Source organism: Mercenaria mercenaria, chromosome 1 (assembly GCF_021730395.1).
Source record: "Mercenaria mercenaria strain notata chromosome 1, MADL_Memer_1, whole genome shotgun sequence".
Taxonomy (NCBI): domain Eukaryota; kingdom Metazoa; phylum Mollusca; class Bivalvia; order Venerida; family Veneridae; genus Mercenaria; species Mercenaria mercenaria.
The window spans coordinates 28090754-28114192 of NC_069361.1; the positions used below are offsets into that span (position 1 = coordinate 28090754).

The 23439-nt window shown below is 33.1% G+C and overlaps 1 protein-coding gene across 1 annotated transcript in view; it reads left to right on the forward strand.

Annotated features, from left to right (window-relative positions):
• The first annotated feature begins 3867 nt into the window (after nucleotides 1–3867).
• LOC123542913 (inactive tyrosine-protein kinase 7-like) overlaps nucleotides 3868–23439 on the forward strand; it is a 142166-nt gene continuing 122594 nt past the window's right edge. The window contains exons 1-2 of the mRNA XM_053542959.1: nucleotides 3868–4047; nucleotides 12282–12584. Coding sequence (XP_053398934.1) covers nucleotides 3990–4047; nucleotides 12282–12584 — 361 coding nt within the window. The 5' untranslated portion in view covers nucleotides 3868–3989. The remainder of the gene's footprint in view (nucleotides 4048–12281; nucleotides 12585–23439) is intronic.

The window sequence follows — 23439 nt, forward strand, 5'->3', positions numbered from 1 at the left end:
TAAAAAAATAAAATTTACAACCATTATAAAGAGAATTTTCTTTGACTGATCGGTTTAAATTGTGAACAGATACACCCAATGTGAAATAAACCACGGTTTAAGTGAGGTTTTCACACAACAATCCGACGCCAAAATATCGGGAGTTCAGTTAGAAAAAAGATTCAAGATTGACGACGATCGTTACAGCAGCACTGCGACGACGATGCTCAGTATGTTTGACAAAAGAGGCACCATATGCTTCTGTAAATACATGTACTATTTTCAGCTAAAATGAGTCAGCATGGTACAGAATCTCGCCATATTTGTTTTATAAATGCAGCGTTCAGATCGATTTAGAAATACCATAGATTAAAGGTAAGTTTTTTTGCTTCTGGTAAATTCACTTGCCAAAAGTCATGACATTCATGTTTATCTCGAGGTATCTATGCATACAAAAAAGTAACCGTGCTCCCAACTCGTTTTAGCAATTTTAAGAATTACATTTATTTGATGAATGACATGCCTCATTGGAAATAATTTAAAGGCTAGACTAGCAAGCTTCCAAGATGTTTTACAAGAAAGGAACTGAAGAATGAAGAATTTCTCTGCAAAACATGATACGAAATTTAGTAGCGCTACGCCTTGTTAGAAGTGATAATCTTTTTGACCTCGAGTGATTTATTTAAAATAATGAATGATCTGAGCGTTTCTTGATGAACTGCATGGTGTAAAGCTAAAATTCAATTTTCATTGCTGAGCATTACGGCAATACGTTATCACGTATACCTTACGCGTTTACATTTTATTTGAAGCTAGCTAAATTTCAGTAAAATCGGAAGTGTCATTTCTTGCAGATTTTTTACACAAAAAAAAAACAAACAAAAAAAAAAAAAAAAATGTTTGTTGACGCTGGCTTTCGCATGCTAGTAAATGCAACTTTATTCTGGTCCGAGTACTTCTTTCCTTGTTCCGTTATGTAACTTCAATGTGATATACATGAATATATAATTTATCAAGCCGCTGGTAAATGTGGACCTCGCTTATTAACAGATCACGCTCATTTCGGTCGGTTTGAACTTTTTACTGATCAGAATAAGTGATTTACTCCACGTGTGAATTGATACATGGGAATTTTACTGCACGTGGGAATTGATACAAGAGACGTGAAGATGGACGACTTAATGGTTTGCATGTTTGCAAAACAACGTGCTATTCTGTTCTTCAAATGCTTTTCCAAATGTTGACCACTGTAATGATCATTTGATGAGCATATCTAAAACAGATGACGTCGGTTAGGATAGATTTCCTCGCTGCAAATAAAAAGAACTTTCTGTTAAAAACTTTGATGATAATTTGCCAATATTTGAAAAAGAAAATGACTAAACGAAAATGATATTTACTGTTCTTGTTCAGTTATTGATTATATCACCCCTGTGTGGCTATTTTCTCTTTGATTGGAACAAGTTCAGGAAATGCTATAACTGCTAACTACTTCAGCTATCGTTTTAACTATTAGATGAATATTACATATATTTTACGAGAATGATACACAGAGTTCACATCAGAGATATCGGAAGTTGTTCATATGGGGTCGTACGTACGTTTCAGCCCTCCTCACGTGCGTCTTTCAGTGCACGTGGTAGGGGATTGGACTTAAAAGGCTCTCCCCCGGGGCTAGCTATGCAAACATACTCAGTTAGTGACTTAAGTACCACTTCGCCGGGAGAAAATATAATTGTTTTTCAGCATTTCCGAATCTGTTTCTCATAACCGGTGATATATTCTACAAAACTCAGCAGATTTTATTCGAATAATTAGGTGTGAAATAAAGATTTTTATAAAGTTTTATTAAACCGCTCCTATCTTACTTTTATGCACATTTTATGTACTTTAAAATGCCTGTAGTAATTATAATGGTGTGTACAATATTGTATTTATATACCATAACAGTGGAAGATAAAGGTGCTTGACTGGCAGCCACTTTGTAAGTCTACCAAGGCGCGTGCTAAAGTCCAGACTTTATTTCACTGGTCGTCTTTGCTTCCTCGAATGAAACAAATCTACATCCTTTTCGGTATTTCAAACCCACAGCGCTGTAGATGAAAGTGACCTTAACCACTCGATCGGAAGGCCTGCAGATCAAGACGGCTTCTCCTACTGTGTTGTTATTTGATAAAGGAGTTCAGTCCGTTAGCAAAGTCCGTGCACTTGAAACAATTAGAATACTTCTGAAACAGCATCAACGTCATTTTACCAAAAATGGTGGCAACAGTCTGCGTAATGTCTGCCAGTTTGGCATGTCTGGATCATTCTATTAAAATTCGATTCTAGAACTTGAAATACGGCTGCTTCCTATACTTTTGACTGTCTGGCACCTAAATAAAGGATTATGTAAACTTGCTTCAACTTCCGCTATTATCAGGATTTGAACCCATGAGGCTCTGGTGATTGGTGTTTATGATTTATGCATAACGGTTATGTCTTCATAAACCGCCTCCTTATAATTGCATTTTCAGTAAAATCAACACTGTTCAGTTTAGAACTTCCTCTTCAAAAATCTCAAGGGTATCTGGAGTAACTGAAACAAATTGCATAATAATATAAGATTGGAAAATAATTTGATGAAAAATTGACAAGAAAAAATGAAATCGTCTCTCTGTATTAGCCCTGAAAACGATCTTTTCAACATAATAGACTTAGCAGTAGCCGACAGGGCATGATAAATACTCATTACTTAATTAAAATATGACAGAACGATGGCGTTGCCGTCTCTGATAATACAGCTCTACATCGCAGATGAAGTAAACTAGAATTAAAGCTAAAAACACATCACCGTCGTTAAGATTAGGACTGGGCTATAAAGAACTGATAAGCACGTCAGGTAATTGGTTTGTTCTGAGCAACCCATCTATTTCCGAGATTATGTGGTTCAAAGAATGTGTTGCACGTTCTTTATGATTACGGAGGTCATCTGTTATATAACTACTGTTTTTGTTGTTGCTTTCAAATGTGTCTTTGAAGTCATCCTCGTATCATATAAATGTGAAATATATGACGTTCAAACAGCAACACGGGAGATCACTACGCTACCCATTCATGTTTTTATTGATTAATTCCCTTAGTAATGAAAATCTGGTTGCATCGCTTTTTTGCAACTAAGTCGAGACATGGAAGAAATAAAGAAGAGTACTACTAATATCTAGATGTGGCCGTGAAAAGATGGATATTCTTCATCTTGCATCATCGTATGGTTCCACAGTTAATCACAGTGTGCACGTACGTTATGCTCAGTGTGCACGTGCGTTAAATGGAATCCCAATCACAATTTCATTTTTTTAAATTTTAAGTTATTATGTGTGAAACGAGCACATTCCAAAAGCACCAGTGAATTCTAATCTCCATATAAAAATAGAATTTTCATCCAAGAAACATATGCTAAAAAACGTGCACAGAGAGCTACCAATAACCGTTTTATATACCGTTACCAAAGGGATAGCGTTAGCTCTTCTGTAACTTATAAGAAAGACATTTTTCTGTTGCAAATGATAAAATAAAGTCATCAACGTGTTTTATAAACTAATTTCGTGTTTTCAAAGACTATTTCAAAATGAAACCGAAAGTAAAACACATTGTTTACATTGTCAGTGAAGTGGGCGGAGTTTCTGCTTTGATTGATAACGGTGCGCAAGAATATAATATTATCTAATCGTATACATTTGGTAACGTTGTATCAAATTATTGAATTACAAACAAAAGTAAACTTTGTAAAGTCATACAACACACATATGTGAACATTTGCCTGTGTTATTCCACAGATAAATGACAACCGTACATGGAACTACTTTTTACAATCCGCTATAGTTAGTAGGGAGGCGGTGTTACTTCACTTCAATGAATATGTTGTGGGAAGACAGTCGCGAGTGAAGAGTAACGGAAGATTTCGGATTAAATTGTATTTATCGTCGCTATGTGATTACTTACAATTTGTGAATATACAAGTTTACACAAAAATGGACAAATCCCGATATCTGGATTTAAATTTGTCAGCTTTATTTGTGATTTTATTTGGTAGGTATTTTCATAGTATATGTTGTGATTTATTTACAGTCCACTTTTCTCGTGCAAATAATGTCACCTGACAAGTAATGTAAATGTTAGATTTGTGAGGAAATGGTCATTTTCATTTATTGGAGCAATTTGTAACTTTGGATCCTAGTGACATTTGATTTTGTTCACTTTTCTGCAATGTTTTCAGTCTGTAGAAAATTCTTGATGAGATGCCAGTGGTCAAATAATGCATTGTTACATTGTAAAAGGAAAATTAACCAAAAGAAAAGACCACAGCAGAAGATGTGTATAAAGTAGCTAGATTAACATAATGAATTAATTTGAGTGTAATTTCATGATACAACTTCACATTTCTAGAAATAAAATACTGTTACATAAAAGTATTTATAATATAAGATATATTTTTTAAGTGTATTGATATGCAGTGTCTTGTCAATCATTATGGGTCAGTTTTTTTGTTGTTGTTGTTGTTGTTTTTTTTTGTTTTTTTGGTTGTTTTCTTTTGTTTATAAGCTTTTTTTCTATAAATATTTACATCCTTTTGCACTTTAATTTTGTCAGATGTCATCCTTTAATGGGAAATCAATTAACTAAGGAGAAACCTGCTTATTACTGACAGTTAACATTACTGCACATGACAACATTCTAATGTGTACATGTACAATTTACAACACCTTTCCAATGACCCAGGGGCTGTGTGAGGCAGAATTTATTATCTACCTATGTCAATTTCAATTAATTCCCACTAACCACATAATTAGTAATGGTAATAAACTTACATAATATCTGTAGATCTTAGGTAGATAGTAGACATACCTTGATATTTGGTTAATATACTGTGAAATTAAATTATTTGATAAGAAAAAATGTTACCCTGGCAGTACAACTTCGTGTTCAGATTCGATTTGAAAAAAAAATGATGATGTTTTACATTATCATAGCAGCCTTTCAAAATATTTTTTCAGTTCATTTCTTATCTATTTTGTAACCTTTTCGCTACAGTTGGTGCATCGTGTATAACTGATGTTTGTCATAGATATTTTTGATTTGTGTTATTTTAAGTAAATAATGCTTTCAGTTTTCAATGTAATCAGATAGAATATCAATTATAACTGAAGGATGATGCAAAGTTTTTGTCATTTAAATTTCGTAAAAGTGAGTCAAAGCTGATGTAAGGCAAAGATAAGTCAAAGGAATATGTTTTAAAATAAGTTAAAAGTGTTGTTCCCCTAATCTCAACATGTCAAAAAAAGTCTCTGATCATACCGAGGATAATCGTCTCTTCTTGATAGCCAAATGGTATGTCTGTTGTCGTAAAATGCATTTTTCTGAATAAATGAAGCAAAATCAGAAAAAAAAGAAGCCAAAAACAACATCTTCTTGGATCTGATTTGGATCTATAGCCTAAATGTCACATTTTGTCAGTCACTGTACATAATATAAATAAAGGGTAGGGAATTAGTTGTGTAATATTAGTTATGTATTGATGGAGCAGCTCTAATGTATTTATTCATGATCTAAATTGGGAGAGGAAGAAATTATACAGAAACCAGTAAACTTACACAATAAAGCTAATCATCCCACCAAGGTGTATTATCTGTCCTTTTGTGACCAGTAGGGTGTCAGGTCAAACCATGAAATGGCCAGTGGTCAAAACCATTACACAATGATTGAATCTCTGACACTGATTTGTTTAATGTATAGGGGCTCATTTATGTCATGTTACATTGACATCACTGATTTCAGATTTGTTAGGAAGAAGTGTTATAGAGGTGTACCTGTACCTTGAAGATTAACCTTTTCCCTGCTAAATTTCTAAAATGGACTAGTCCATCATTCAATTTGGGCAGTTCCACTTATTATTCAAAGAGGTACAGTGCATTGAAAATGTACAGATTGAATAGCGAACAGTGCAAACCGTGATCATGCAAGCTGATCTTTGTCTGTACTGTCGCAAAGGCAAAATCACTTGCCGCCACCTGACTAAAGGTTACAGACTGTATAATAAGATTTTATGCGTAAGGAATAAACTTACTTAATAATTATGAATCCTCAAATTTCTGTTGTATCAAAAGTTTTAACATTCATAAAATTACATTCCAGTAAGTCTTCATGATATTGCATTTTTTTTCCTTTAAAACAGTTACAACATACAAACAGTAGTAGTATAGTAGTGGTTTAAATTGAATCACCCACTTATTGACAGACTATTTATACTTATCATGAATGAGTATTAACCTAAAGAAGTTTACTTAAACTTTAGTTTATGAAAATGTCAATAATCAGACACATGTGATGATTGATTAAGATTAAAAATTCATTATTTGTACCCAAATCAGCATTAACTCATTTGAATATTTCTTTTCAGTTTTGAGTAGGATTATAGCATTTTGCACTGAAAAAGAATCTATTTCTCAGGGTTCCAATAATGCTTTTGTCTGTCAAAACCTTAGGTTTTGAAGAGTATAAGTCTGTTTACAAAATTTCTCTGTCAGCAATACCTCGTATATGCAAAATATCTATATATGAATTTGATAGTATCAATGCACACAGTTTAAGCGTTTACAAACCTCTGTTAACAAATTAATACCTTTTATTATGAATCATTGATGGCAGAACCTCTGTTAAACCCGCATAACTTGATATTGCAAAACCTCTTTTCCCACTCATTTTAATAGCAAAACCAGTCTGGCCTTTTACAACACATCATAATGGCAAAACCTCTGGCCATTAACAGCACCTAGCTCTTAATGGCAAAACCTCGGTTAAAGCAAAACCTCTGTTAATGACACTTTGATATAGGGAAACCTGCAACTTAACAGCAAAATAGCTTTGTGCCCAGGAAAGTATTTTTTAGCCAAAAATAGACTCGCTTCCAATCTCTATATTACATCCTACTGACTGCTGCTTGTAAGGTGTTTAATTATGTAATTCATTTAATCTATTTAACTGTTTTAATTGTACAACTCATTACATTTTAACATAATGCTGTTATAAAACTGTCATGTTTTAACTTCAAGAAATCAGTTGACAGATATTATAAAATACACACTGTTTGATTTAAAGTGGAGTTTTCACTATATGGAAGACAAATTTTACGCTTCTATTCATACACTTGCACTTTCTATCAGGAAAAATAAGCCATTTATTAACATAAGAGCTGTTCAAATTGCTTTTACTTTTTACAGCTAGCATTGAACATTATTTTGTATTTTGCTCTATATTTATGAATTGCGTGATTTTGTATTGAATACTTTATGATTATTTTTCAAATCTATGAGAAATGATTTTTATGTGTATCAGTATGCACACAATAACTTGCTATAATTGAACAAATGCCACATTCTTTACAATTTCAGAAATTATTAATTTCCATGTAAAATCTCATCAACAATTGTATTTACTTATTTTCATGTTCTCAAATTTGTATCAAAGAATATATTTCTTTGATTGAACATGCTTACGGTGATGATTTAGTACTGTGGGTCATTGTACTACATTCATTTTACCACCAGGTTTCATTGTAAATGATTAGCAAAGTGTAAATGAGCAGACCCAGGTCCAGATCCGTTATCATTACCCGCCTGTACTAATGGTACAAAAATGGGACTATTTGGTGATTTTTGACACATCAATCTTGCTTATTATACTGATTAAGTTTCCAAGAGGGAATCATTTTGCTTTGAGTTGAGATAAAACAGGGGAGAAGCATTTCATTCCCCAAAAATTTCATTCATTAAATGTGATATGTGAAGGTATTTCTTTGTTCACTGTAGCTGGACCTTGTTTCCTTTATAATAAAGATATTGTTTGAATCGGATGGAAGGAGCAGGAGAAAAAAGGGGAAATGTGTTATACATGATAGATGGACTGTGATGTTGTATTTGCAAGCATGGTTCAAATCTTTTTTATGTCTACACTGAAACACTGCTGCAATGATCTCATTGAACAAGCACTAAAGTTTGCGCACACGATTATTGTATGTAGTCCTGGACCATGACTGGATTGCATGAATACAAGGATTACTCAAGCATTTTCTCACTCCAAAAAAACCTTTAGTGTTCTAAGTTTCACCATATTTAACACAAAATACTTCAGGTTTCATTACATCCAAATATCAAAACTTTTTGCCTTGGTCCACCATTTTCAGTCTCAGAATTACAGGATTTTTTACTGTTTTATATATAACCTATGGCCCAGTTCTATTAATTTTTTATATAAAAAAACATGCAATTAACACAAGTTGAATTCATACTACAAAAACATAATATGAGTTAAAGAAAAATAATGGGAAAAAAGATAACTTTTTTATACATTTGAGCCGTGCCATGAGAAAACCAACATAGTGGGTATGCGACCAGCATGGATCCAGACCAGCCTGCGCATCCGCGCAGTCTGGTCAGGCTCCATGCTGTTCGTTTTTAAAGCCTATTGGAATTGGAGAAACTATTAGCAAACAGCATGGATCCTGACCAGACTGCGCGGATGCACAGGCTGGTCTGGATCCATGCTGGTCGCATACCCACTATGTTGGTTTTCCCATGGCACGGCTCATTTATTGCCAAGTTTCATTCAGTCATAATGCTCTAGTCTTTCAGAACCTGTAATTAACAGAGTAATAGACCATGAGTTATTACAACAGCGGACTATGAAACTTCTTTGAGATATGGCGCTTTGTGGTGAATTTCTCTCCACCCATGATATTACTATCAATAACTAGGAAATATTTACACATGTTTCATCTTTAAATCATTCTCCTGCCTTCCTGTAGATAGTAAAATGAATAGAGGATGCAGAACTTCAGAGATGTAGTTAACATCAAGTCATCAAGCTTCGAGTGCTCTTTTATTTCATTGTAGTCCTATTTCGTTGCAGAATATCCCCTTTAACCGATTGATTAACCCTTTCCCTGCTAAATTTCTATAATGAACTGGTTCATTTTTCAATTTGGACAGTACCATTAACTGTTAATAGGGGTGCTTACCAAAAATATACTATCAGACTGAATGGCAACCAGTGCAGATCATGATGAGACTGCATGGGTGTGCAGGCTGATCATGATCTACACTGGTCGCAAAGGCAGAATCAATCGTGTTTAACATGATAGGGGTTAAATGCAGGCCTGTATCGGGATGTACTCGTAGGGTGTCCCTGGAACATTAAGTTGGAATGTAACTATAATATAATAAGAGCTAAATTGTCAAAATTTATTAAAAAACACAGCAATATCTTCTATAATACTAACATTATTACAATTTAATACCTTTTATAATTCACTTTAATCATAGTTATAAGACAAATATTGTTAAATTATTTTACTCAGATTTAAGTTAAAAATTGTTATGGATAAAGCTATAGATCTTTTTTGCGATTAAAACTACTTAAAAGTTTTTTATTACGGAACTTCACAACTGTCATATTAAGTTGAAACCGTTGGTTTAAATATTATCATGTCAATAACCTCAAGAATGTGATACTTATATTAACCCTTACCCTGCTAAATTTCTATAATGAACTTCTAACTGTTAAAAGGGGTGCATGCAAAAAAGATACTGACAGAATGGCGAACAGCGCAGATCATGATCAGACTGCACATATGTGATCTGAACTGGTCTCAAAGACAGAATCAGTTTTCTCCAGCATGATATTAACTAAGTGCTAATACTTTCTGTTCTCTTTCTGCTTCTGTCTCATGATTATTGACAGACCTTGAAATATAATCTGTTAGAAAATAGAAATTAAAGTGGGAAGATTTCTGTTTTTTTTTGGTTTATTAATCATATCAAATAATACAAAATATCATATCATATGAATTTATGGAACTTGAGATGATGTTACGAAAAAACTTAGAAGAACATGATTAACAATTACTAGTACATGATATAAAAACTGCGAAAGGTCATAAAAACCTTACACACAGGATACTGGTCTATTATAGTGGGAATTTGCAACTTTCTTGCTTGATTAAATGTTAAAAAATATTTGCCCAAAGAAACTAATCTGAAAATCTGTGGTCTTAAAAAAAGGAGAAGAAATATACACAGATGTTTTTACCAACTCTTGTTACTGCAGTTTTATATTTTGAAACATGTGTCTGGGTGCATGAGATTACATGCGGAAACACCATTAATCACCATTCTTACACTTGTAACTATCTGAGAATATTTCATGGCCAATATCTCAAAACATTACATGACACACTAGGCAGCTGTTACCATTGCCGAAAAGCTTTTTTTAAAAGTTCCAGGAAGTTCATTAGGCAGATATTTGGATTCTCTGAAATTGGAAGAGATAAAAACAAATATTTCCGTAATGCTCATGTATGAGAGTTATGTCCTAAGCTTTAGTGGTGGGATTTATACAAATGACACTTTATTTGAAATTCCACAAAAATCTGTGTAATTTGTTAATGACTTGTCAACATTATTCGCCATTATTTGATTATGTTTAGTGCCCATTACAGAATGTTTGTTTGCAGTAGGATAAATTGTACAATATCAGTAAAAATGTTTGTTCTTCCTGTTGTATCATAGAAATTTACAAAGGCAAACCGAAAACCCCTTGTTTTTTAACCATACAATGTTCACAGGCTTCTTCATATACATTAAGTATGTTATGATAATTCACTGAAATTTGTTTGATCAGATTAAGTCATACACGTTTCATGCAACAAAACTGGATTTACAGATGTATTTTGAATCTTGACGTGTAAAAAACACATGCCAGTGTATTATAAAAATCCTATATATACACATATCCCTACAAGTAGCAGTTGTGGCTATACAACCACATGTACAAGTCCATAATCATACAAGTAATACTACCTATACAAGTCCCTGATCATATTTTTACCATATAAGCACCACATAACCAAATAAATATGACCATACAAGTAACCTTTACCCATAAAAGTAACACGTGTCTATACAAGTAACACGTGTCTATACAAGTAACACATATCTATAAGAATAAGATGTATCTACATAAGTACCCATACAAGTAACACTTGTAACCTGTACATGTAACATGTACCTATACAAGTAACACATACCCATACAAGTAACACAAGTAACTCTTAAGATGTACCTATACAAGTAACACATACCTGTTTAAGTAACACGTACTTGTACAAGTAACACATACCCATACAAGTAACACATACCCATACAAGTAACACAAGTAACTCTTAAGACGTACCTATACAAGTAACACATACTTGTACATGTAACGCATACTCATACAAGTAACATGTACCTGTACAAGTATAACATACCCATACAAGTAACATGTACCTGTACAAGTAACACATACCCATACAAGTAACATGTACCAGTACAAGTAACACATACCTTAACAAGTAACATGTACCTGTACAAGTAACACATACCCATACAAGTAACATGTACCTGTACAAGTAACACATACCCATACAAGTAACATGTACCTGTACAAGTGACACGTACCTTTACAGGTAACGCATACCCATACAAGTAACATGTACATGTACAAGTAATGTAATGCATACCCATACAAGTAACATGTACCTGTACAAGTTAACATGTACTAATACGAGTAACACATACCCGTACAAGTAACATGTATCCGTATAAGTAATACTTACTCATGCAAGTAACACATACCTGTAGGAGTAACATGTACTCTTACAAGTAACACGTACCTGTACAAGTAACAGGTACCTGTACAAGGAACACATACCCATACAAGTAACATGTATCCATACAGGTAAAATATACCCGTGTAAATAACATGTACCCATACTAGTAACACGTAACTTTACAAGTAACACATACCCATACAAGTAACATGTACCCATACAGGTAACATGTACCCGTAGAAGTAACATATATCCGTAGAAGTAACATGTACCTGTACCTGTGCAAGTAGCACTTACCGATACAAGTAACTCGTACCCGTACAAGTAGGTACCCATACAAGTAACAGGTATTTATACAAGTAACATGTACCGTTACAAGTAACACATATCTGTACAAATAATATGTATCCGTACAAGTAACATGTACAGTATCCATACAAGTATCACACATCTGTACAATTAACATCTTGGTAGCGATACAATTAAGTACCAAATTTAATCTTGTCAGTTATTTGAATAATTCGACTTCAAAATTATTTTCCATCATAATTACAGTGTTGACTAGTTACTAAATTCAGGATGTGAATTCACAAACTAATAAAATTCATTATATTTTCAGGTATATGTGTAAGCAATGGACAAGATACATTTTACTTTAACCTAAAACCCACAGATCAAGCTGTTATAGAAGCGACAGAATTAACGTTACTATGTGGTGTTTCAAATCCCAGACATATACAGTTTCACTGGATACACAACGGAAAGCCAGTCACAAACACAAGTCGGAGGTTTCAGGACGGGAGCAATTTACGGATTTTACGCGTTACACGAGAGCAAGACACAGGTCCTTTCCAATGCATAGCGACAAACGTTACTACTGGGTTTTCTTTGCAGAGTGGTGAAGCTACGCTTGATATTCAATGTAAGTGATAACTACAAAAGAATATTAATCTAGACAACGTACCATAGTAACAGATATTATTGAATATGATTCTCATAGCAATTTAAGATTCTTGGTATTAAAATGTATATAACATAATACATGTATATATAAATCTGCTTGATATACCCAGGATTTGCCCTTTTATATGAGACAACTAAATATATTATAAGTTTTATTTAGACATTAGTCCAAATAATAGAAGGTATCTGTAGGTCAGCATGCAGCGTGATACTTTGAAGAGGAATCATGGTAACTTTTAAAGTATCGGAATGTGAAATAAGCAATCCTTAGAAGCAAGATGAATAAGGCTACTTACTAGTATCCTACCATAAAATTGGTTCAAATGATAAAATTTGTTCAATCTTTTCTGTAAAACTTTCCTAGTTTCGTAGTCAGCCACATTGCCTGTAGAAATATGGACAAGAATCCAGGAATTTCTTCTACCAACCTCACTGCAATATGCATCTGATTAAGAAGTTTTACATTTTGACACATTATTGTGCTTTTCTCGTGCAGTAAAAGCAATTTGTCTGTCATCGTAGCAATTACACGAACCATGCAACAACATCATACTGCCATCATTTGCATTTACTTTATGACGAAATGCAATAGATTCTGTAAAAGAGTTGTGTTTTTGATAGATCTTTCAATATTAGATGTACTTTGAAGTTCATGGACTACTGTAGCGTTCTGTTGCAGCTTGAGATCTGTTATCTTAGATCATTGCTCTTTAATAGTTTCAAATAGAGAATGATAAAAATGTACTAAATTTGTTATATTCTTCATTTTATATACAGATACACCATCTTTAGAAATATGATATTTGTAAGTTATTAGTTATGTTAGACTTAATGTTTGATATACAAAAATGTAATTGTTCATTTTATGCAGTATCAGTTACAACAAATCATGAACGGTTTAGTTAATGTTTATCAAATCTGATAAAAATTATAGCCACGTTCAGTATTTTTTTGTGATGTTGCAGGATTTGAAACAGAGACGTTACATTTTATATAGTGGCCAATAAGTCCAACCATGTTTTTAACAGTATTTTATTTTTTACTCCCTGCCCTGTATACTGACAGTTGTACTTTTCTCGGTCACTAAAATATTCATCATTTAACTAAGGAGCGATTGAGAGTTGTCAAAAATTTCAAGTGTTTGCTCATATTGTCCTTTATTGTCCTCAGAGCTTAAATAGTTAATGAATGTGGACACAAAAGTGAACAAAACCTTACTGTAGGTAACAATTCATGTTTCACAAACTTGTGTCAATATTTTCACAAGATTTGCTGATGTTTGTTTTTCTGTTAGGATTCCCTTTATCAGTGGAGAGATTTTTTCTTTGCCAATCACCTCAACTGTTGCAATTGGCTTTTCAAATTTTTAATGTTGTAACAATTTTTTTCTAGATGTTCTCCACATAATAGCTTTAGATAGGTGGCGATTCAATGTATAGGTAACGTAAAGGCCACTGAGTAAAGAATTGTTTCGGGTTATTTTGTCTTAATATGCTAGTTTTCTGTTTGAACTTGTAGAATTTTTGTATTTTGCTCTGTAAAACATTGCTCATGCCAGACTGAAGGTCTCCGAGCAATTTGTAGAAAGACACCCCTCGTTACTCCTGTAGGCTTAATAACGTGTGCCCTAATTTTCATGCTGACATTTATTAGTTTAGTTCTTAGTGTGTATTGTTAATAGAAATTTCAGTAGCTGCATACTGCTAATAATTTAATTTACAATTTATTGCATACAGCTGTACAATATATTTTCAGTTTTATATTTCTTTTTGTTTTTTCTCTGGCAATTAAATTTTTCTGTCTGAAAGCTTTGTGAAATAAGACTTTCTTGACATTTGAAGCAATGCGACATGTAGTATTCCATTTCCTATATTAACTGAACCAAAATAATTGAGAAGTTAACTAGAGCCGAAAGATAAATTTTTCATTTCCGCAAGCCATACAGCTTCTTCAGGATTACTATTTTGATAGAAATAAGCCTATGTGTTCATTTTGATAGAAATATGCCTTTGTGACCATTCTGATAGAAATATGCCTATTTTACCGTTCTGAGAGAAGTATGCCTTTGTGACCATTTTGATAGAAATATGCCATTGTGACCATTTTGATAGAAATATGCCTTTTGACCATTTTTATAGAAATATGCCTTTTTGACCATTTTGTTTGAAATATGCCTTTATGACTATTCTGATAGAAATATGCCTTTTTGACCATTTTGATAGAAATATGCCTTTTTGACCATTTTGATAGAAATATGCCTTTATGAACATTCTGATGGAAATATGCCTTTCTACCATTTTGTTAGAGATGTGCCTTTGTGACCATTTTGATAGAAACATGCCTTACATTTAATAGTTCTAAATATGCCTTTATGATTTGTGAAATATGCTTTTTTGGCCATTTTGGTAGAAATATGCCTTTGTTACCATTTTGATAGAAATATGCCATACTGCAATTTTGATGGAAATATGCCTTACAATATTTTGATAGAAATATGCTTAGATGCCATTTTGATAGAAATTTGTTGGAGGCCATTTTGATAGAAATATGCTTAGATGCCATTTTGATAGAAATTTTGGAGGCCATTTTGATAGAAATATGCTTAGATGCCATTTTGATAGAAATTTGTTGGAGGCCATTTTGATAGAAATTTGTTGGAGGCCATTTTGATAATATGCATTGTGATCATTTTGATACATGTATTAATACGCCATATACAAATATGCCTTGTGACCATTTTGAAAGAAATGTGCCTTAAATTGTGGCCATTGTGATAGAAATATGTCACATGACCATTTTGATAGGAATAATTATGCTTTGCAACCATTTTGATAGAAATATATCCTATGGCCATTTTGATTTTGACTGTTATTTTGAAGTTCTGTACACTTTAGCATACATTGAATGACCTAAGATCTGTTTGTATTTTGTTCCTAAAGATTAGATGGTTTTAAGAGGCACACAAGTGGTCTTGTTAAAGGCTTATGACAGCTGGCATGCTTCACAGACATAACTAGGGGGTGGATGACCGATAACCAGGAACATAGTTAATGGTCAGTTTATATTTGACAAACAATTAATGTCATGATAGATGAACAAATATATAGGTAAACAAATTGTGCCATCTGCCCGATGTAGTGTGAGAAAAGCCACTGCAGTTCTGTATTACCAGAGCTTTCAGGACTGCCTGAAAGGACTTATTTTGCAGTTTATGTTCAATATTAAGGAGTAATATTGTCAGAAGTTACCAGGTCTGAACCCATTTATTATAAGACAGTATCTAATAAATTAACTAAGCTAGAATTCATTTCTTGTTTGTTTTTTTTTTTATTTATTTATGTTGTCCTTGTTGTTTGTGAGTATGTTTTATTTTCTCTTATGTTTTTGTGTGTGTGTTTGTTTTTTTTTTTCGTGTATAATGCACACATCCAATTACATACATGCTGTAAGGGTGCTGGGTTCATAGAATAACCGGGTTTTCCGATTATATCTTTCCCTATGTTTCTTCCAAATATCACCTGTCTTGGTTTCAATTCCCAAACTTTTTTTTCTTGATTACAAAAGAAAACTGTTTCCTTTTATATACTTTATTTTGATTTATTTACGCTGATTCATCAGTAAACTTACAAAGAAGTTTGCAGAAAAAAATCTGTCTGCCTTAAATCTTGAAAAAAAGATCAAAAAGAGATAATACAGCAGTTTGTGACAACTCTTGTTGCCTTAATATATCTTGAGGGTCTTGTTTTTTCTGATCCTCTTTAACAGAAACTTCAAAGAACTGTCAAAAAACTGAAGATAGAAATAACAAAACACACCCCAATTAATTCAAATTGTGCATGATTCAGTCACTGTTGTGCATATCATTTTTCCTAGTGATGAATCAGTTTTCTTAAGGTGTTGTCATGTAACACCAGTTTCACACATTTTAACAAATTTTTACTTGTTTCATTATTTCGGGTTTGCATTCAAATTTTAAATTTGTGGCAGAAGGGAATATTGGCCAAATTATGCTTTTCTCCTTGCCTTTTTTCTCTGGGTTTCCCTCGCACATTTTTCAGTGTCATACAGCTTTGTATTGTAGTTCATTGTTGACAAAATTAAGTCCCCCCTACATGAACTTTCAATTTCATGTGTGAGGCATTTTGGGACGTTTTTCTATTGCCATTAATTTCAGTTTTTCAATCACCTGCTCAAAGGAGAAGACAGCCACTATTGTTCGTCATCGCTAATGTGGTCTTAATATGGACATGGGTACACTCTTAAATGGCCACTTTTGACCCTTTTACTTCTCAGCACACTGGGATTGTTTACTTTAGAAACTCGCAATTTTTTGAAGAAGGAAAATACGAACAGATTTTCCAAACTGACCTCTGTTTCGGGTGACAAGCATAATTCTTTAACTTGTATACCATTTTAATTCAATAAAAATATGTCTTTACTCCCTGCAAAAAAACCAGTATGGCTTGTTACACTTTAATTGCGGTTAATTTTACCCTTCATGAGCATCCTTAAAAACTTGCGATATGGCGATAGAAAAACGGTGATGATGGATTAATGAGGCAAACTGAAAATTCGTTTGAAATATAACACTTCAAAGATGTTTTCAAAGATTTGGTTCATGTTACTAATTTTTGATTTTTTTTCAATTAAATTCGAATTGAAAATGACTAAGTTGCCAGTAGTATTTACTCCAGGAACATACATAAAATCAAACTTGAGCCCTCCCATGCTGGTGTGGTAATCTTTTGCCTTAATAGAGACTTACCCAGAATGCTTTTTCTAGAAGGTAGCTACAGCTTGTATGTTTTTGAGCTTTGTCTTGCTGTACAATTTACTTTAAATTCTTCAAACATCACTTAAGTATGATTCTATTCGACCATTGCAAATCTTTCCCTTTTATTGTCCAAAGATGATACTTTTATTAGGACCATATATTATACAGGATGACACATTATAAGTGGTGTTGTGGACAAACAAAAGACAATTGAACTGTCCACGCTATCTGCAGAATTGGCCAATCTGTGCCATCAGTATCAATGCCGACTTTGTGAAGTGGTCACCATGACGCACAAGAAGAGCTCTTGAAAACCGATGACATTTACCACTTTGATGTGGACGATTGCTTACCTCAGCTTCGGGTACAATAACATGGGTCACTTTGATGGTCGGGATTTTAAAATCTGATAATTATATAGTTTCAAATCAATTTTGTTCTACACAGTGCTGTACATGTAATTTCATGTAAATATAATGTATAAGATTTGTAATACAAACTAAAGCCCATACACTGTATTGAAATCCATGGTTTCTAAGGTTAGAGCTCTAGAATTTTTATTGATTGGCCATTTAAATCAAATTTCAAGACTGACCAATGATTAGTTTAAAATTATCAGGAATATGTACTGATGTTAGAGCTTTTGAAAGTCTCAGACTTGTTATAACATATTGCTTATCAAATCCTCTATAGTTTACTTTGGAACTTTGATACTTAATTCGGACGAACACTTCAGTATTTCTAAAAGCCTTATCAAGGTAAATATTTGCCAGATTATTAGAGCATTGTTGAAGTATGCTATGTAACATCTGTTAAAAGTGACCACTGAGACAGATAATTGTAACCCTTGACTGATCCCGCAGTTTAGCAGTTTACGTAAGGGATTATATTAAAGGGTTTGCACCTTCTAATCCCTTGTGCAACAGGTTTTCATAATGCTGCAAGAAAACCTCTTAAATGTTCTAATATTATTTCAATTCCACCTGAAGCACTCTTCACTTTCTTACATTTGATTCAACTTTTTGTTGTTGCAGAGATTATTATATTTGTAATTTTTACGTAAATTTTTGCCGATAACTTATAATGATGTAACGCTGAAGTATTTTCTGTTTATTGTTACCTTTGATCACAAATACACCATGACTTAATAAAACATAAAATATAATTGAATGTATTATTTTTGTTCATCGTTTTATGTGTATTTAATTACGAACCTGGCATCATGGCCTGAGGTTCAAAATATAAATTTGCGATCGTTTTATTGCTTTTGAGTGTTTCTAGTGAAAATTAATATCAGTATGTGTATGATAGCCAATCTAGATATGATCTAACCTTTATGCTGTTTTCTAAAAGTTTGATATTTTAATAAATTAAAGTCAATAAACTTTTAGATAAAAAAGTACTAGCATGACCCTCGCCACCTGTCCCCCAGTCTGTTTTACGAGGAGCCGCATGCGTCCATTTTGTATAATGACTCCAATTGGGTATGGGTAGGACAGTTATTTTTGGGACAATTAAGTTTGCTTAAATTCATCGCTGATGTATGACACAGCAGATGTCTTGATTGACGGCTCTATAAAATATGGTCGCTAGTTTTGAATTACTGTTTTTTATGTAATTTGCAAATAGGGATCTTACCCGTTCAACTTTATACAAATTTGTAATTATAATTTGCTACGAGGTTATAATTACTTTTAAAACCTTTCACCTATTCTGAAATACTTACATAATATAACTTTTCATCATCCTATACAAGTGTCATACTTAATCCTAATTGAAAAAAAAGTGGAAATGTATCGAGAATGAAAGGAGATTTAGTTCCCTGCCGAGGAAACGAAGTGTTTGAAAGAATTTGGAGATTTAAGATTTAATTGGTCTTGCATTTTCAGTAAATATGCTAAAATAAACCGGATTTAGTATACAACTTCACATGATTGAGACTTGAAGAATTTTTTTAAGTCTTTGGAAAAGTAATTTATGCACCATTGATGAGGTCTTAACAAAACTGCGGTTTCAATAAAAGAAATTATTTTTGTAACCTATTCAATATGACTGTATTGAAATGCAGTTTAATTAGTTCATTTAAATAGTGTTGAACTTTTAAAATACATGTTTTTTTTTACCATAATTGGTTATAAAAACTAAAATTGCCAACATAGCTCATTCATTTAGATAATTTTGACTACAGTCAAACCATATTAAGCAACCAGACAAGGGAAAGGCACAGTCTGATAGTTTATTAAGCAACCAGACAAGGGAAAGGCACAGTCTGATAGTTTATTAAGCAACCAGACAAGGGAAAGGCACAGTCTGATAGTTTAAAGCAGGTGGCTGCTTAAGCAAGGTTAAAATTAGAACAAAAGTTCATATGTGAAGTTAACTGGCTGCTGGTTAAGGCAACTGGCTGTTTAGTACAGACAGTGGCTAAAGCAGGTTCAGCTGTATACAGTCACCAGGTGGACTTTTAAAAGGCCTGTAAGGTATAGGTACAAAGTAGTAAGAATTATGTATTTTGCATGTGTGTAGGGTTTTATACGTAGCAGCAGAACAATGTGCAGTCTTGATGCATTAATTAATTTAATAATTAATTATTTTGTTGACATTCCTCATAATATGGACTAATAACTCATCTGCAGTGATAAAGAAACATAATAAAAAAAATAAAATATGTGTATACTTAATTGCAAGCATTTCTGATGTGTTTGACAAATAATTTTTTGTTCTGAATGACCCAGAGCTAGTGACAAAAATTATTTTCTTTTCTCTAATTAAATCTAAGATATATTTGCTGCTATTTCAAAGGAATGTGTTTGTTCATTGCAAAATTATAGCCAACCATTTGTCCACTCACTATATCTTATATTAATTTAAATGTCATATAAATTTCAGGCTTTGCAACTGTTGTTTTGGCTTATTAAAGGCATAAATATGGCTGCATGTCACATCAAAACAATATGTTAATCGTACAGCTTTGATGTTGTATGCATTGGACTTGAAAAAGGAAGCAGTGATTGAGAAAAGTAAATATCGTCATGACTTTATATAAAATCCTATCGGTAATTTCATTGATACCATTTGATAAAGTATCGAAAGGAAAAACATGGTATTAGTGAAATATGTGGACAATTTAGAATTGAATTGACATTTTTGAGGAATGGTTGTGTATTTTGGTAGTTACGTTTTTGATGTAAGGCTTATTTGCACTTGCTGTGCATAAGGTAACCAACTTCAAAGCAGTTCCTTGGTGTGAAATTAATTAATTTACAGTGCAACTTGAAACAACATTCATGCAGATATATTCACATGCATTTAATCATTTGTCTTTTCTCAAACAGTTTAAAAGAAAATTTGTTCATCGTTTGGACCACCAACTGCAGTTGGCAAGGTCTTCACGGTACGTCTGCCGCCGCAATTTCACTGTTGATATGACTGGGTAATTAATGTTTATATTTGCTGCGAATCAGACAATAAATTTTCACTTTTCTGTCCTTTGAAATGATTAATTCAGCAGGATTTGTTTATTTTACTTTCTTAAATCCCCTGGCAAATAGCATTTCTAATTAATGCTTTTGAAAATAAATGATATCTGTGTACTCATTTACAGGGAATGTGAGGGAGAAATCTCGTTTGCATATGTCAGGTGCATGGAAAAATGTATTTCTCTGTGGCATAGTTGGTTCCATATATCAGTGTTCAGAAGTCTGTAATTTTTATACTTAGTAATTTTCTCACAGTTTCACAGTTTTTATGGGGGGGGGGTGGTATATAGCATTGCTGCTGTCCATATGTACATTATGTCCCAAAATCTTGAGTGTCGAACTCCTCCCACACTATTTGCCTGATTCGCTTCAAACTTGCACAGATGAACAAGTTAGATGGGCAGATGTCCATAAATGAAGGTGTTTTTTTTCTGTGACTATTTTATCCACAGTTATGGCCCTTTGATAGTTTTGCTATATAGAAATAGAGAAAAGTAGTGTGTGTCCATCTCCTCCTGCACTATTAGCCTGATTTGTTTCAAACTTTCACAAATGACCAAGCTTGATGTGCAGAAGAGCAGAAAGGAAGGATTTTTTTCTGTGAACATTTTTACTGCAGTTAAGGCTCTTTGATAGTTTTTGCTATATAGAGGATGGTACAGTTATAATGTTGCTTCATTCTTGTCCTTATAATGGACATAATTCTAGTTCTAATTAAAATATTTTAAAGAAATTTTAAGATAACATGGATCTGTATGACAGTTTGACCACTTAAAGGGCAAGGCATCATACTTTTAGCGGTCAGTAAAAACAAAGTATAACCTTGACCTTTACTTTTCTAAGTTAAATATAGAATATATATATAGGAGGCTGACCTGAGGCATAAGATTGTCTTACATTGACAGTCATGGAAAATGTATTTGTTAAATTATAATGTTAGCAGAAGCGTATAAAAATTATTCTATTATTATACACTGTGGATCAATATTCAATGCTATTGCCCAGTGTCCAATTTTCACAATTGTATTCTCAAATTTTTGCCAAGAAAACATGCATTGAATATACTAGTAATACAGCACAAACTGTGGACAGATGATTTTTATAAGGTTAATGCTTGCAGTTATACTTGAGTGCATGTCCAGTTTCCTGGGAAAAAAGCATGTCTGATGGAGAACACCAGTTTCATTGATACAAGCTTGACTTCCTACAGTTTGGACATGCTGATAGCCATAATAACTTCCTGCAGTCAATGTTTAACCTTAATTAACCTGTAACAATATAAGCTATTATCTCATTACCTCTAATTTGCCATGTTTCTATATGTAATTATCTACTGATTATCAGGTTAACTGACTGGTACATTGGCTGAGTAATTTTTTATGCTATCCTGCTTTGACCTGCTGACCCTGAGACAAATGAATGAATTCAAAACAACATAATATTGCAAATAGGAGAAGTACTTTATACAGTCTGTAGTTCAACCTCATACAAAGTTTGATCAGCCCACTTAGCTCAATAAGGAAAGCACACATCTATGGATTGCAGGGTCGTGAGTTCGATCTCCAGGCGAAGCGTATGTACTTGGCAACGATTTGATAAAAGACATTGGCAGTAACTTGCAGAAAACAGATAAATACTGGTACAAAATCCAGGAATACTGGTTAGGTTTACTGCCTGCCATTACATAACTGTAATACTGTTGAAAAATGGCATTAAACCCAAAACAAACAAACAAAACATACTAAGTTGTACATTGTTAGTAAAAACCATTGAAAACTAAAACAAAATTGCTAGCGATAATAACAGTTTTGATTTTTAGATTGTATATAAATGATTATATAGAATAGGTGTAGATCTATTCTCTTTTAATAGCTTTGGGGAAATTAATGATAAGATTAATGGAGCAGGCTGTAATTTCTGGTTACCTTAATAGAAAACACAATCATGCAGATGGTACCTAATTACACTGAATATCATTTCATCAACTTAATATAACATGTTTGTTGTGTTTTTGTCAAAAATAAATAAACTAAATTATCTGGTCACCCCTGCAAAATGAAACGTTACCGTTCATGAACAGTGCATGCATATTTCATGAATGGAGTTCATGAACACTTCATGAATTGTTCGTGAAGATAAAATGGCACAAATTCTTGAAACATTCTTAAATACCGTGTTCCTGAACAGTGCATGAAAAGTGAAAGATGACTTCAAGAACTAATGTACATGAACAGTTCATTAACTGTTCACTTCATGAATAGTTCTTGATATTTTGTTGAACATGAATAGTTCATGAACTTCTTTCTATATGTTTTTATTGTGCCATTTTATCTTCAGGAACTAGCAGTGAACCGTTCATGAACATGATTCTTCATTAGTTCATGAACTACATGTCATGAGTAGTGCATGAAAGATTCAAGAAAATAACATCATGATTGTTTCTTTAACCTTTTATCATGGACAATTCAAGAACTCTGTGTGATTCTTTAGTAGTTCATGAAAACTTTTTAAGGACAGTTCATGTCCAAAAATTCATGAACTCAAATGAGGAACTGTTGAAG